This window comes from Carassius auratus, chromosome 3, assembly GCF_003368295.1.
Source record: "Carassius auratus strain Wakin chromosome 3, ASM336829v1, whole genome shotgun sequence".
In the NCBI taxonomy this organism is placed as follows: Eukaryota; Metazoa; Chordata; class Actinopteri; order Cypriniformes; family Cyprinidae; genus Carassius; species Carassius auratus.
In genome coordinates, this window is record NC_039245.1 from 13,972,583 (window position 1) to 13,989,954 (window position 17,372).

Below are 17,372 nucleotides of genomic sequence, written 5' to 3' on the forward strand. Positions count from 1 at the left end.
CCCTTCCTTAGTTTGACTTGCTCCTGTGCTTCACATGTGAGGATCACATCTGCTGGGTATGGCCTGGTTTCTTTTGGTGCATTTGCCAGTGATGACTCTGTCATTAACAGTGCCTGACACTGAGCTTGGACAGTGAGCTGATATGCATGTACATGAAGGCTGTGAAAGATCTAGGTCTCGGTTGGTTGGCTCCAGAAGGGCCTGCCTTCGGCCTCCTTGAGTGGTACCTGAATGGATGCTGTCAATAATCCTCCTATTATTGGCCAAGTCCGTTCCTTAGTTCACCAGGAACTCACCAGGATGTGGCAGTCTGGCTGGGAAGCTGATGTCTTCAAGGAGCTGCACAAAGCAACAAACATCACTCTACTCGCTACCAAGGCAACTGTGCAGGGGATCGGCAAGACGTTGGCCAACTTGGTGGTGTTGGAATGCAACCTTTGGCTGAGTTTAACGGAGATCAGCTGTATATGGGTTTGCTGACTGTTTCATAGTGGCACAGAAGACTTTGCAGGTACTGCAACACTTCTTGCCAAATCACTCCACCACATTGGCTGTTTCAAGTCAGCAAAAGACTCCATCCAGCTAGCAGCCTGCAAAATAGTTTACGCATCTAGAGATGCCTGAAATCTGCAAATTTAGCTAATCAGACCCCGGAGGTTATTTATAAAAAAAAATTTCTAGTAGGTTTTGCAAAAAAGTCCCTATGATTACGGTTTGTTCTGCATGATCATCTTGAACCCCTAACGTGCAACAACCAATAACCCCCCCCCCCAAACAACTGAAGTAAATACAAAATGACCTACATTTTCTGTATTTATTTGTCCTATTACTTTTCATTACTAGCATAATCAAATATGATTTTGATCACATCACATGCCCCTAAGGCCTGGTTCACACTGGACGCCGAAGCGTCGTGGAAGCATCGCGGAACGGAAAATCACGCGCGGTCCGGCGCCTGCCTGTTCACACCAGATGCGTATTTTCCTCGGCGGTCAACCAGCGCTTCTGTTCAGTTTCCCTGTTTGTTTGTGTGTTTAAACACACATCACCCCCACCCCTTCCCACCCGCCCTGTAGTCCGCCCACTCCCGTTGCTCTGTGTGTGCGTATGTGTTTTTTTTTTTTTTTTTTTTTTTTCTAGTTTAGATTAGTTTAGACTCGCGGTATTTTAATTTGAAAATTGCTTAAATTTTGACAATTGACCGGGTTGTCTCGTGTTTCTTGGTGTGACTTCCTGCCGCAATTGACGCGGATCGCTTGCGGCTCACGCAAAAAATAGACCAGACGCCGAAACTGGCACTTCAGGCGCCGCGCCGCTTCCGCCACGCTTCGGCGTCCGGTGTGAACCATGCTTAACGCCTCATTTACACTGAACACGTGTGTGGCGCATTACGGCTGCGACAAGGTTTTATTCTGTATTCAGTGTAAATGAGGGGTAAGGCTGTTAACACACACAATGGCTTGAACAGACAATCAAAAACCATAAATTAATGGAGTGATACACAACATCCACAATATATTTACTCACAGAACAACATCATATGTAAAAAAAAAATATATATATATATATATATATATATATTACAATTTAATTGTTTAAGACCCAAACAAAGTAATCAAAGTTAATGAAATATGTATTTCTTCAACAGGCAAAGAACAAGCACTGTGGAACATCAGAAGACAGTTCAGATCAACACCTACATCAGGAACTGTTGAATAAAACAGAGACTCTATTTCACAGACTTCTTCTGAAAGACAGACATCACAAACTGAGAGCTGCAGATTTTCTTCAGTTAACTGCACATTCATTACACTCCCATGAGTCTTGTGCTGAAGAAGAGCTGATTCAGACGTTCATACAAAAACTACTGATAACGGACTACAGAGCAAGATATATTAAAACTAAAGGCAACAACGAGGAAGTTCACAATGCTCAAACCAGTTATGATTCATTTAAAGAAGTGGCTGATTCTGATGATTTGTTTCACAATTTATGGTCAGTGTCTAATGGAGAAACAGGTCAGTATGAGAGAATTCACCCGATGGATGTTCAGATGGCAGTGTTTCATTGTGCTGATGGTTTCCTGAAGCAGCTGATGGTCACTAAACTGTCCCAGTGTCAGTACGCTCTGCCTCTGCTTGTTCCTGATCCAGTCACTCAACAGATTGAGTTTCCTCTCTGGACGTTCAGACAAATCAACAAGAGCTGGAAGATGAGAAACACCAACAATGAAATCAACAGTCAAACCCAGCCCATCTACAAGGCAGAAACTCCAATGGTGTTTTTCTTCAGGTTTGGCTCTGTGTCTTCATCCAAGTCTCAGCTGATGAACAGTCTGATCAATGAGAAACACAACACGTTCTTCCACAGGAACTGTCCCGGGAGCAGCAAAAACAGAGTCCTGTTGGATGGGATGGTGGAGATCACCTGGTTCTGCCCTTCTGGGAAAAACACAGATAAATTCACTGAGTGTGTTGCATTCTGTAATCTACACGGTGACGCAGGAGACCATGAGAAACAGCTCCAGATCCTCACTGAAATGAGCTCAGTTAATGTTGTCCTTCTACCACAACTGGACAGGAATGACAAAAATGCAGCAAAGATACTAAACCTGTACGGGAACAAAAGCCACTCATTTGTCTATTTACTGAGGATGATTCAATTCTCAAGTTGATGCAAAAAGGAAAATATAAAATTGGTCTGAAGGACAGAAATCAGTCAGAAGTATCTGAAGAACTCAGAAGAGCAATAAAGGATTGTCTCTCAGAATCATCTTCTACTTTCAGACTTGAAGATGTGTCCAAACACTCAGACATCAGAGTAGATGAGGAAGATGATGATGACTGCAGGAGAGGAAGAGAAGCAGCACAGAAGATGATGAGTTTACTGGAGAAGAAAGAACTGAGAGAAATTAAAGAATCATTTCTGCCTCATCAGGGGAAACTGTGGCATCAGTGGAGTCAGAAGAACAAAGAACTACATCAAGCTCAAGGAAATGAGCTAGAAATGGACATCTGCAGAAAACAAAAGGAGATGAAGAATATCCGTGAGATGCAGCACAAAACCGATATCAGCGAGTTTATAAAGTTCTTCATTAAAGAAATTAACTCAGATACTGGACATAAGATGTTTTTCATTAAATGGTTCGGAATACTCATGTATGACTATACATCAGCTGACTTGTTTGTTCTTCATCACAAATATTATGAAACGTGGTCAACGGTTTTAAAACTAAAAGAGAAGAATAAACTAGAAGAATTGACACTTAAACAAACTGAACTTGAGAGAATATCTGAGGATCTTCAAGCTGCATGCTTTGGTTTGGAGCACATCATGAGGGAGATCGGTCAGATCTATGAATCATGTTCATCTGTGAAGAAGAACAAGAAAGACCTGCAGGTTCACTTCTCTTCTCTCCCGAGTCTTGCAGCTGAGATGATGATCTCTGGATTTCCACTGGAGCTGATGGATGGAGATGCTGCTCATGTTCCTGTGATCTGGATCTCTGCTGTTCTAGATCAACTCGTCCAGAAACTGGGAGACCAGAGAGTCTTTGTGCTGTCAGTTTTAGGGCTTCAGAGCTCTGGGAAATCCACCATGCTGAACGCCATGTTTGGACTCCAGTTTGCCGTCAGTGCTGGGAGGTGCACCAGAGGAGCTTTCATGCAGCTGATCAGAGTCTCAGACGAGATGAAAACACAGATGAACTTTGACTATATTCTGGTTGTTGATACAGAGGGTCTTCATGCTCTAGAACTGTCTGGAAGATCAGCAAGTCATCATGACAATGAACTGGCAACATTTGTTGTTGGTCTCGCAAATCTGACCTTGATCAACATCTTTGGAGAGAACCCATCTGAGATTCAGGAGATTCTTCAGATTGTTGTTCAGGCCTTAATGAGGATGAAGAAGGTCAGACTGAATCCCAGCTGTGTGTTTGTGCATCAGAACGTCTCAGACGTCACAGCTGGAGAGAAAAACACAGAGGGAAGGAGACGACTGCAGAAGAAACTGGATGAGATGACAAAAATAGTTGCTAAAGATGAAGTCTTTGATGCAGAATGTTTCAGTGATGTCATTAGATTTGATGTTCAGAATGATGTAAAGTATTTCGCTCATCTCTGGGAGGGCAGCCCACCAATGGCACCACCAAACCCAAACTACTGTGAGAACATTCAAGAACTAAAGAAAATTATTCTCTCTCATGCCTCAAGATCACATGGAATGATGGTGCAACACCTAAAGCTTTGCATTAAAGATCTCTGGGAGGCTATCAAAAATGAACGATTCGTCTTCAGCTTCAGAAATTCTCTGGAGATTTCAGCTTACAGGAAACTGGAGACAAAATACAGCAAGTGGTCCTGGAGTCTGCGCAGTGCCATGATGGAAACAGAGACCAAACTACACAACAAAATAAAAAATGAAGCAGTTAATGAAGTTGAGGAAACTGATCTTCAAATAGAACTGAGGAAGACAAGTGAAGAAGTAGAAAAGTCAATGTCTGAATTCTTTGAGAAAGACAAAGATAAAGATATACTGATTCAGTGGAAAACATCATTTGAAATCAAGATCAAAGAGCTTCAGGAAAATATTGTGAGAGAAACAAAAATGAAATTAAATGGGATTCTTGATACTCAGAGGACACATCATGAAAACACTCCTCATGAAAACATCAAAGTACTTGTCTTGAAACACACAGACAAAGCAAATAATGCAGAAACACTGAAGAAACCGACTGAAGCTAAGAGAACGGATCATGAAAACACTCTTTACGAAAAGAGCAAAGAACTCGCCTTAAAACTCAAAGCAAATGATGAAGAAACACTGAAGAAAGAGTTTGATTTGTTTTGGGCGCAGACTGTTGATGAGATTATCTCAGACACACCTCCAATCAATGATATTGACATAATGAGAGATGTGACAAAAATCCTCAGTGACATCTATGAGGGACATCTCCCTGCTGACCAATTTAAAGAGGACATCGACATTTTCACTGTGCCAGGTTTTTCTAAATATGTTTTCAAAAAGTCCACAAAAAGGGGGTTTAAAGGGTGGGTGATGGGTGCTTGGAGAAGATTCATAAAAATATTTGGATTTTCAAAAACTTTGTCTCCAGAGAAAGAAGCTCAAATTAGATCATTAGTCTCAGATGTTGACCAGCAGACAGACCAAATGATTCAGTCATTTAACATTTCAGAGACGGGCTACAACATCAGCTGCACTCAAAATATCATAGATTATATAAATAAAAGAGTAACAGAACATCAGGAAGGAGAAGTGAAATATGAGTTCAAGGATGAGTTCTTTATCGATTTGGTTCTTTCCATTTGTAAAAAAGCAAACAAGAAGCTCACCGACCAACACATCATTTTCAAGGAAACAACATTCTCTCAGAAGAGAGAAGAGTACTATAGTATTTTCCAGACATACTGTCATGTAGCAACATCAGTTGAAATTTTTGGGGAGATCATCTGTCAGAAACTGAAAGAGCCCATTGAGCAGAGCGTCTACAAGAAAACTGCCAGAGATCTGACAGATGAAATGAGAACAAACTGTGAATCAATGAATGGTAACCGATCAAATCTGGAGAAACACATCCTGAAGACACTGGCAGAAGAAGAGGATTTTGTCAAATACATGGATTACCTGAATTATCCCAGGCTTCATTTCAAGAGTTTCATCAGAGATGAAGTCAATCATTACATCACTGATAAGTTCAGTCTCAGTGTTTTACCCAAGATGAAGGAGAACATTAAACTCCTGCAGCAGAAGATCATGAAAGCAGCTCATGAATCTACTGAACATGTTCAAGTCAACAGTGGAGATGTTGGTTTGTGGTTGAAGAGTTTCACACAGCAGCTCTCAGAAGAGCTGATTTTCTCTGAGAAAGACCTCAGTGGAGTCAAACATGATGATGTTGAGGATTTCAGACTTCTAGAAGAAGTGATAAGACAAGAACTTTCTGCTATAATATCAGACATCAGCAGTAGATTCAACACAAATACATTTCCAGTAAAGTTAGAAAACACCTTCAGACCAGATGAGCTTCTGACTGATCACTTCTGTCAGTGCTGTTGGGTTCAGTGTCCATTCTGTGGAGCCACCTGCACCAACACTGTAGGCAACCATCATGGAGATCACAGTGCTCCTTTCCATCGTAGTATTGGTCTGAATGGAATATATACATCTAACTTGTCTACTAATATCTGTTCATCAGCAGTAGCAAGCAACAATCTATATTTTTATCCCAATGACTCAGATGATAAAGTCCCATGGAGAGATTACAGAAGAGCAGGAGGAGTTTATGCAGACTGGAGCATCACCCCTGATCTCTCTGAACTGCCGTACTGGAAGTGGTTTGTGTGCAGATTCAAGAAAGAAATGGAAAAATACTACAAAAAAACATTTGAAGGTTATGCTGAGATACCAGATGAATGGAGACAATACTCAAAACAGGAAGCTATCGAAAGTCTGAATAAATACCTTTAGAAGAAAAGATATAGAATGAGACTCGTACATTTCTCAGATTCTCCTGAGACCACAGAAAATGAGTTTCTATGAAATTCATCATTGAGTCTCTGGAGTCATTACATCAAATACACTAGAAGAGGTTTAAAGACAAGATTCAATTCCTCAACACGCATGTGTGAAATGATCTTATCTTCAAAACAACAGGAATTCATGTATATGTTTCATGTTTGATGTATATTACAATTTATTACTATTTGACCACTTAATCTTTATAAACAGCCAGCTAAGCCTAAATTAAAGCTATACTGCAAGGGTAGATTATTTGTTATTATTATTATTATTTTATTTTATTTTTGCTTTGAAGTGGTAGGCACCATTGCATTGCACCTTCTGAATGATGTTAAAAAAATTAAAAATCAAGAAGTGTTTCTTGTCAGTTTTCTTTTTGTTGTTGTCTCCTGGTAAAAACCAGGATCTGCAATTGAAGCAGTGGATGCAATTGTTACTCAGTGCAACCCATGTTGATGGAAGGCTGCAGACATTGTTCTCTCTTTTCTTAAAGTATTCAGTACTTCTTTGTAGTGTTTAATAACTTTTCTGGCTTTATGAATTCACAAAAAAAGTCAATACATTTAATGAGCAAAGACAATAAAACACTGAAGACACTAAAATGGAGTTATTAGTTATTTGCCACAGTCATCTCTGGCTGCTCACTGTGACCCAAATCTTACACAATACGAATAATTTTCAATCTCAGTAACAATGTTACTATGAGTTAATCAGATTACTTTTTCAAATAATAAAAATAATAATGACATCAAAACTCGCTTAAAAAAAACTTAACATAGTTTTAAAACAAGGCTCGGGAGGAGCACGTCAGATACTTAGCCTAATTAGCACAGGTGGAACCACTTTAGATAATCAACCTTAGGGTATAAATACAGCTGAATTTTCCTTCCAGCAAGGAGATCCATACCGGGGATTTTTCAGATCTGCTACTTTTGCTGATACCCATGATCATTAAACACGGCCGTTGAGCACCATCAAACGTCATCGCGACAGCTGCTCTTCTCGCCAAGCCACACGTCGTGGCCAATAGACCGTGCAAAGCCCGAGCTCACCTCGCTTGACACCACAATTGATCTGATCAAGACCGGGCTCTCCTAGAGCGCTGGAGTCGCAGCAGCAGCATCAACCAGCATGCACCTCAGTTCTTATTGCAGCAAGCTTCTCTCACTTCCTGACACACTGGATGCCTGGTGCAAGCATCTCAGCTGTGTGGCGTGTCCGTCTTTAATTCGGCTCCCATGTTAACAGGTTAGAGCTTGCAGACTGCCTGCGCGAGACAACGCGTGGGAAAACGCGTGCATGCTAGAAATAGAACCGAAGCCTATTTTCCACAGGAGCGTGTAGGAAGCGTTTCCAGGCAAAATAGAATAGGAAAATATGTTTATATGCCATTGTGTACACCAATACATATTCATTCATGACATTTTGATGTTTGAAAGTCTAGGGGTTGACATAAATTCAGATATGAATGTAATTTAAAAAAAATAAATAAATAATTATCGATTTCCAAATATTGCACCTGTCAAACATAGTTTATTTGGCCACCAATATTGTTGACTGTGTCCTTTATCAGTAGGTGTAGGTGTGTGCCTCGTGACTAGACCGTATGCGAACGCCCGACTGGATGTGATGTATTCTAATCAAATCTATTGGTGCGAGGTCAGAATTACCAATATTTTGTTAACTTTAACATTATTCTTTATGTAAAATGGTGGTTTATAATAATTATGGGAGTAATAATTATTGAACCATTATTTACGTTGATCAGCCCCATAAAACCTACTGTTTTTATTTTGGGGGTCATCTGATTTGTGACAATGTATTCATACATTATATACATTAAAATTATTAATTTTACCATGGTGAACATGCCAAGGTAACAGCTGCTGCACGACCAGTTTGAAAGTTCTGCATGACTGCCGCTATTGGGAGAAATGCGACAATCGTGCCGTGGAAAGGTGGCTTAAAGTTTGTTAAATGAGGTTATGACGTAGTTCCGTCGGATGACGATGCCATTTTTTTACCATAAAGCCAAGGCATTTTTTTCCAGAGTCTTCATCCACACTGAAATGTCCAAAGATATTATCTGCCTTACCGTACATGTTTAAACCTCACTGAGATTATACAGGCATAAGTTTCATGCAATTATTCTGGCAGAACCAATTTATTTAGGGACATATTTCACCATTTACTGGTGTGATCACTTAGAATTTATCTAATACACCACTACCCTCATTTTGCCGCAGGACAGCAAGTGTGAGTAAAATTCTGTTTCCTGTCTAGGACTGTAATATGAAAAGCATGCAAGTAAATATCTTTAGAAACTGCTTGGAAGTGGAACACATAACTGCAATTAATGTTATTGCCATAATAATGTCTATTGGTAAGTTTTACAAGACTAAATGTGATATTAATAGTTTTGAAAAAAACAAAAAAAACAATTCATCATTCCATGGGACGTGGTTCTCTTCTGGCAAAAAGTCGACATCACCTCTGCTTCAAAGTTACGCCTATTCATCCAGGTGGTGGTGATAGTATTACGTATCGATGATAGTCAAGACAATATTAGGCCCATTCCCCTATTAAATTTTACTATCATTATTAGCTGGCCTACTATAATTCGGCTGCCAAACTGCTCCATTAATCTATTTCAGCACTGCATTTCACGCATGCTTGTGCTTGCAAGGACGATTTGAGCCTGTAGGCGGGGAAGACGTCCCAATCCACAAACAGACATACATCGTCTGCAGATACAAGGTATTTCATTGCACTTTAACAGGTAATCTGATATGTGCATATTTTAAACAAGCCGCACTAACTGAGTTTAATGCCACAGTTACGTTTGAACGCATCTCATTCTTGTTTCTGTGGCGGTGTGTCGGTCTCATCATGAGGTGATATATGAACAAATATATGAACTGAATACTTTATATTAATGCGTTTGTTTACGTCCATATTAGGGTTAAATCGTTGAACTTTAAATGAAATCCACTATTGTTTTCACCATTGACCGTTTTGCAGATCATTTAGACAAATAACTTCCATGCGCAGATGCAGCAAATTTTTCACAGGACAAGCGAGATGACAGTAGTATCCGACTACATGAACTAGCTGTTTTAAATATAGTAATTTTATATTTAACGTCAGTTTATCAGTGCATCTGAAAGTATATATTCTTTAGACTATCGGTGATTCCATAGACTCTCTTTCTTTCACCTGCACGGTTTAAAACAGCAAATAGTCATGCCATGACAAGAACAGAGTCTCTCTTACTCCACCCAAGCACGATTACATCGTCGATAGGTATCGTCGATCTCACGCGCTGACAAGATGATAATTCGACAATTACCATATCGCCGATTCATGGCACTTATTTGGGGTACACTGGCACAGGAAATTCAATTTATTTTGTATGCTTAATTTTTGAATACAATGACTGCACCAAGATTTTCTGACTTGTTATCGGAAGCAGCTCATTGGATTTGTTAAACAATTATGCAAGTAATCCTCATAGTGATTAGCCTTTAGACAACCAAATCGTTCTTAGTATTAAACACCCTGTCAGGCACTGCAAGAGTGCTCCCGGTTGAGCCAACTTTTGCCTTTTCCGTAAAAAAACTAAACAAAAAAACCCTCCTTTACTGTCTGGCCAAATATTGGCCATTCAACTTTACCTTTCCGTCTTAGGTTCGGAGAGGTCTCGTGAGTATTTACCTCCCATCAGACGTCAGTGAGAGCCTCCTGTCTAGACCACATTACTTTTTCCTTTCTACGGTCGGCGAGCTTACCCGTTCGACGCCGTGAGTATTGAGCTCCCGTCGGATGTTGGCGAGAGCCTCCAGGCCACACACCCTTCCCTTTTCTTCCTACGGTCAGCGAGGCTTACCCGTTCGATGCCTTGAGTATTGAGCTCCCATCGGACACCTGCGAGAGCCTCCTGGCAACACAACTTTACCCTTTCCGTCTTACGTCCGGAGAGGCTTACCCGTTCGATGCCTTGAGTATTGAGCTCCCATCGGACGTCGGCGAGAGCCTCCCGGCTAGACAACCTTACCTTTTCCTTTCTGCGGTTGGCGAGGCTTACCCATTCGGTGCCTTGAGTATTGAGCTCCCATCGGACGTCGGCGAGAGTCTCACGGCCACCTAACTTTTCGTTCCTGTTTGACGGGTGACTGTGCTCACTGTACGCCGACAAGAGTCTTCACCTCCCGCCAAACTCTGTCCAAATCTTTTCCCCCCGCCTGGTGAGGCTTACCCGTTCGATGTTCTGAGTCCTGATCTCCCATCGGATGATGCGAGAGGCCGCGCAGTTGGGTTTTCCTCTTCCCGCTCCCTGGCCAGCGAGGCTTACCTGTCTGATGCCGTTGAGTATTGTGCTCGTGTCAGATGTCGGCGAGAGTGCTCCCGGTTGGGTTTTCTTTTCTTGCTGCCCACAAACAGGTCTTATCCATCTGATTCCGTGAGTATTGATCTCCCGTCAGGTGTCGCAAGAGTCCTCTTTGTCGGCGGCCCAAAGCCTGTTTATCTGCTCAACTGCAAGGACCTACACATCCGTCGTCCTGAGTCTTGATCTCCAGTCGGAGGCTTCATGGGTCCTCTTGGTCAGTTATCTGCCCTGGTTGCCCACTGACTAGCAGGGGCTCATCAGCCAGTAGGGCCCGTATGCCACCACTGTGACCTATTCCAGTCGAGGCAACTCGGGCCCTCCTGGTCGGTCTATCCAATCATGTTGCTCCTCCACTTTCGGCCGGTAGGGCTTATCCGTTCCAATGCAGTGAGGTGCTCCGGTTGTGCAACGGCTCAAGCCCTCCCGACCGGGTGCCACAAATCATGTAGTCCGATACAAGCAGCCGATAGGGCCTATCTCTCCAAATAGGTAAAGTTGCTCCCACTGGAGTAGATAGGCTCTAGGTTCGGGCCATTCCCAGGCTCGGAGCCCCTTCCCTGGACAGCACGCCAAATATGCATTATAATACTTCAGCTAATTATATGTAAGTGTGAACTCGTGAACTAATATATAAGCTTCTCATACTTCCTATATACTTTTCTTAAAAAAAATTAAAAAATAAAAAACATTAAGAAAAGTTTGAGTATACAAATATATTCTCTATTGGGTTCAGGTCTGGTGAGTTTGCTGGCTAGTCAAGCACACCAACACCATGGTCATTTAACCAACTTTTGGCAGTGTGGGCAGGTGTCAAATCCTGCTGGAAAAGAAACACGAAGTGCTCCAAAATTTCTTGGTAAACGGGTTCAGTGACTTTGGTTTTCAAAAATCCCAATGGACCAACACCAGCAGATGACATTGCACCCCAAATCATCACAGACTGTGGAAACTTAACAAGAGACTTGGGCCATGAGCTTCTCCACCCTTCCTCCAGACTCTTGGACCTTGGTTTCCAAATGAAATACAACACTTGCTCTCATCTGAAAAGAGGACTTTGGACCACTGGGCAACAGTCCAGTTCTTCTCCTTAGCCGAGGTAAGATGTCTCTGATGTTAAGAAGTGGCTTAACAAGAGGAATACGACAACTGTAGCCAAATTCCTTGACACTTCTGTGTGTGGAGGCTCTTGCTGCCTTGAGCCCAGCTTCAGTCCATTTCTTGTGATGTTCACCCAAATTCTTCAATCGATTTTGCTTGACAATCCTCATAAGCTGCGGTTCTCTCGTTGGTTGTGCATCTTTTTCTTCCACACTTTTTCCTTCCACTCAAATTTCTGTTACCATGCTTGGAAACAGCACTCTGTGAACAGCCAGCTTCTTTGGCAATGAATGTTTGTGGCTTACCCTCCTTGTGAAGGGTGTCAATGATTGTCTTCTGGACAACTGTCAGATGAGCAGTCTGCCCCATGATTATCAGAATCAGAATCAGAATCAGAATGAGCTTTATTGCCAGGTATGTACACATACGAGGAATTTGTTTTCGTGACAGAAGCTCCGCAGTACAACAGAATGACAGCGACAGAACATAAAACACATGATAAAAGAATAAAAAATACAAATAAGTAGATAGTAAATAACAATATACAAATGACAATTGTAGGCAAGTATATTACAAAATGAAGTTATGTATGTACATATATATTGTGTGCAAAATTTAAGTGTATACTAAGTATGTGTGTTAGATAAATAAAGTGTGTGTGTATATAAATATAAAGTGTAGTGTGTCCGCCGTTATTATCAGCTGTTCATGAGATGGATTGCCTGAGGGAAGAAACTGGTCCTGTGTCTGGTCGTTCTAGTGCTCAGTGCTCTGTAGCGTCGACCAGATGGCAACAGTTCAAAGAGGGAGTGTGCTGGATGTGAGGGGTCCAGAGTGATTTTGACAGCCCTTTTTCTCACTCTGGATAAGTACAGTTCTTGAATAGATGGGAGGGTTGAACCGATGATTCGCTCAGCAGTCCGGACTACCCTCTGTAGTCTTCTGAGGTCAGATTTAGAAGCTGAGCTGAACCAGACAGTTACTGAAGTGCAGAGGATGGATTCAATGATGGTGGAGTAGAACTGTTTCAGCAGCTCCTGTGGCAGGTTAAACTTCCTCAGCTGGCGGAGAAAGTACAACCTCTGCTGGGCCTTTTTCACAATGGAGTCCATGTGAATGTCCCACTTCAGGTCCTGAGAGATAGTGGTGCCCAGGAACCTGAATGACTCCACTGCAGTCACAGGGCTGTTCATGATGGTGAGTGGGGAGAGTGCAGGGGGGTTTCTCCTGAAGTCCACGATCATCTCCACTGTTTTGAGGGTGTTAAGCTCCAGGTTGTTGAGACTGCACCAGACAGCCAGCTCTTTTACCTCCTGTCTGTAAGCAGACTCGTCACCGTCCTGAATGAGGCCGATGAGTGTGGTGTCATCTGCAAACTTCAGGAGCTTGACAGAGAGGTCCTTAGATGTGCAATCATTAGTGTACAGGGAGAAGAGCAGTGGGGAGAGAACGCACCCCTGGGGAGCTCCGGTGCTGATTGTACGGGTGCTGGATGTGTATTTTCCCAGCCTCACTAGCTGCTGCCTGTCTGTCAGGAAGCTGTTGATCCACTGACAGACGGAGGTGGGCACGGAGAGCTGATTTAGTTTGGGCAGGAGGAGGTTTGGGATGATCGTGTTGAAGGCCGAGCTGAAGTCCACAAACAGGATCCTCACATAAGTCCCCGGTCTGTCTAGGTGTTGCAGAACATAATGCAGTCCAATGTTTACTGCATCGTCCACAGACCTGTTTGCTCTGTAGGCAAACTGAAGAGGATCCAGCAAGGGCCCAGTGATGTCCTTCAGGTGGCCCAGCACCAGTTTTTCAAATGACTTCATGACTACAGACGTTAGAGCCACAGGCCTGTAGTCATTTAGTCCTGTAATTTTGGGTTTCTTAGGGATGGGGATGATGGTGGAACGTTTGAGGCATGAAGGGACTTCGCACAGCTCCAGCGATCTGTTGAAGATCTGTGTGAAGATGGGGGCCAGCTGGTCAGCACAGGATTTCAGACAGGCTGGTGTAACACAATCTGGGCCTGGTGCTTTTTTCCTTTTCTGCTTCCGGAAGACCTGGCGCACCGCATCCTCGCTGATCTGAATTGCAGGTGTGGGGGAGAGGGGGGATGCAGGAGGTGTGAATGCTGAGAGTGCTTGATTGGAGAGGTGTTCAGGATGGGTTGCAGGAGCTGTTAATGGTGTGAACGGTAGTTTGGAGAGGCATTCAGGGCTGGTTGCAGGAGTTGTGAAGGGTGTGAATGGTTGTGTGGGGAGGCGTTCAGGGCAGGTGATGGGTGTTCTTTCAAACCTGCAGTAAAACTCGTTCAGATCGTCTGCCAGTCGTTGATTCTCTACAGTGCTGGGGGGTGGTGTCTTGTAATTGGTGATCTTCTTTAGACTTTTCCACACTGATGCGGAGTCGTTGGAAGTGAACTGAGTCCTTATTTTTTCAGAATAATTCCTCTTTGCCACTTTGATCTCCTTTTCCAATGTGTATTTAGCCTGTTTATACAAGACATTGTCCCCCTTCACGTAAGCATCTTCTTTGGCCTGACGGAGCTGTCTGAGTTTTGCAGTGAACCACGGTTTGTCATTATTGTAAATTAGTTGAGTCTTTGTAGGAATACACATATCCTCACAGAAACTGATATATGATGTTACGGTCTCTGTGAGTTCATCCAGATCGGTGGCAGCAGCTTCAAAAACACTCCAATCAGTGAGGTCAAAACAAGATTGTAAATCCTGCTCTGCTTCATTAGTCCATCTTTTTACAGTCCTTGATACAGGTTTAGCTGATTTTAGTTTCTGCCTGTAGGACGGTATAAGATGAACCAGAAGGTGATCAGAACGTCCCAAAGCTGCTCGTGGAACAGAGTGATATGCATCCTTTATTGTGGTGTAACAGTGATCCAATATATTACTGTCTCTTGTGGGACAAGTAACATGCTGTCTGTATTTTGGCAGTTCACGGGACAGATTGGCTTTATTAAAGTCCCCGAGAATGATTAAAACAGAGTCCGGGTGTTGTTGTTCTGTCTCTGTGATCTGATCAGCGAGTTTCTGTAAAGCTGAGCTCACATGCGCTTGAGGATGGATGTAAACACTGACCAGAATGAACGAGTGAAACTCCCGCGGCGAATAGAACGGCTTGCAGTTAATGAAGAGTGTTTCGAGATTTGAGCAGCACGTCTTCTTTAACACAGTTACATCTGTACACCACCGTTCATTGATGTAAAAGCATGTCCCGCCACCACGCGATTTCCCCGTTGATTCTGTGTCACGATCCGCTCTAAACAGCTGAAAGCCCGGCAGATGGAGCGCGCTGTCCGGTATGGTGTCATTCAGCCAGGTTTCCGTGAAACACAGAGCAGCAGAGTGTGTGAAATCCTTATTTGTCCGAGAAAGCAGAAGGAGTTCGTCCGTTTTGTTGGGTAGAGAGCGGAGATTTGCCAGATGGATGCTAGGCAACGGCGTTCGAAATCCGCGCTTCCTGAGTCTGACGAGCGCTCCCGCTCGCTTCCCCCGTCTGCGCGTCCTGAAGCGCTTGATCAGCGCCGCCGCTCCTCCGATAACAACGTTCAGTAAAACGTCTGAATAATTGAAATCCGGTAAAATATCCTGTGGTGTGTTCTGCCGAATGTTCAGCAGTTCTTCCCTGGTGAAACTGATGGCAGGAATATAACTAAAGACAGGACAAACTAACAAAAACACAAAAACATATGCGGAGCTCGTCACGGAGGCAGCCATCCTGTACCGGCGCCAGACGGCATTCGTACCGGCGCCAGACGGCATGTAGCGTAGTGAACCAAACTGAGAGATCATTTTGAAGGTTCTGGAAACATTTGCAGGTGTTTTGAGCTGATTAGCTGATTGACATGTTACCATATTCTAATTTTTTGAGATTGGAGGGTTTTTGTTAAATGTGAGCCAAAAGTTGGGGAAATCGTGGCCTAATGCACTTTATTTGCAAATGGATGACAAATACTAAGTTTTGCAAGCTTTGAAACAAATGTAAGTTTAAAATAACTTATTTTCTTAAATTTGTAGGAAATATTTTTAATACTGTCATTTATTTCTTACAATACAGTACAATGTAGCAGAGTTAAACATTGAGCTTAATGAATTTAGTCAGCATTTTATTGTAAAAAAAAATAAAATAAAAAAATGAAGATGTAATAATTTACATAAATGTTTTCACTTCTTGAGTGTCAATTTTCACAATCGTTGTGCAAAAAGTTGGGGGGGGGGGTGCAGTGTTATCCCTATTATACAGTATGTTAGCTCTAATTCTGAATATGTTAAAACAAATGCTGCTTCTATGGTAAATTGTAATGTCTGAAAATGGTCTTTGATCATCACTGATTAACTTATAGGCTATATCTTCAAATAACTTGTTAAATACAGTTTTTGATTGAAGCTTTCCACTTTTTTATTTCACTCTTTTCCTTCCCTAGTTCATTTTAAATGTTACTGCAGTGTAACAAATGAGCTCTTGACAATTCAGATGTGTTGTGTTATAAAAAAAAAAAAGTAAAGTCATGATTGCTTGCAAAACTTCACCAATATCCTCGATTCTGAAACAAAAAACCACTGTAATTAAAAGGACGGTTGATGTGACACAGTGTTAAACATGCCTCTGTCTCAACGTTTTTGGAGTGTTTTGCAGCCATCAAAATCAACGTGAGTTTTTATTTACATAATATAATGTATTTAGTTAGTGTAAACATTGGAAAACTTTTGCCAGTTAAAATTAATCTTAAACAGAATTAACAAAACAGATTCTTGATTTTATTGCATTTTACATAACGTCCCAACTTTTTCTGAGATCTAGATAGATAGGTAGATAGAAAGATAGATAGACAGACAGACAGAGAGATAGATAGACAGACAGTTTTAATCAGGAAAGAAATTCAGTGATGATTCTCATACTGCACATGCTAAATCGGCCCCTCATCATTCCTAGAAGCAATCAGGCACATATGACCATTCCTTCTACAAAAAAAAAAAAACAAAACAAAAAAAACCTTTGCCACCATTCCAACAGTACCTCCATTGATGTAGACATTGATGTATTACAGAATTGTAATTTTACAAATTAATAAAGAGCACTTTTCAATAATTAAGTAGATAAAAAATCAGTTTGAGTCTAAAGTGAACTAATTTCCTTCACTCTCACCCTATCTTTCTTACAAACACACACACACACACACACACACACACACACAATTATAAAGTCAGTTATATAAAATGTTATATTTGTCTAATTTGAATTTGAAAAGTAAGACTGATCTTAAATACTGAAGTAAGACTGTCTTAATATGGTGCCTATGTTTATGCAACTGGCCTGAGTTCAGTAAAACGTCTCGGTT

General features: G+C 41.9%; 1 protein-coding gene across 1 annotated transcript; it reads left to right on the top strand.

Moving 5' to 3' along the window:
* The first annotated feature begins 300 nt into the window (after window positions 1–300).
* LOC113054134 (interferon-induced very large GTPase 1-like) lies at window positions 301–6,489 on the top strand. The gene is given in 4 exon segments (XM_026219485.1): window positions 301–471; window positions 1,649–2,609; window positions 2,612–4,616; window positions 4,698–6,489. Coding segments are annotated over 4 exon segments (4,929 nt in total).
* Window positions 6,490–17,372: the final 10,883 nt, after the last annotated feature.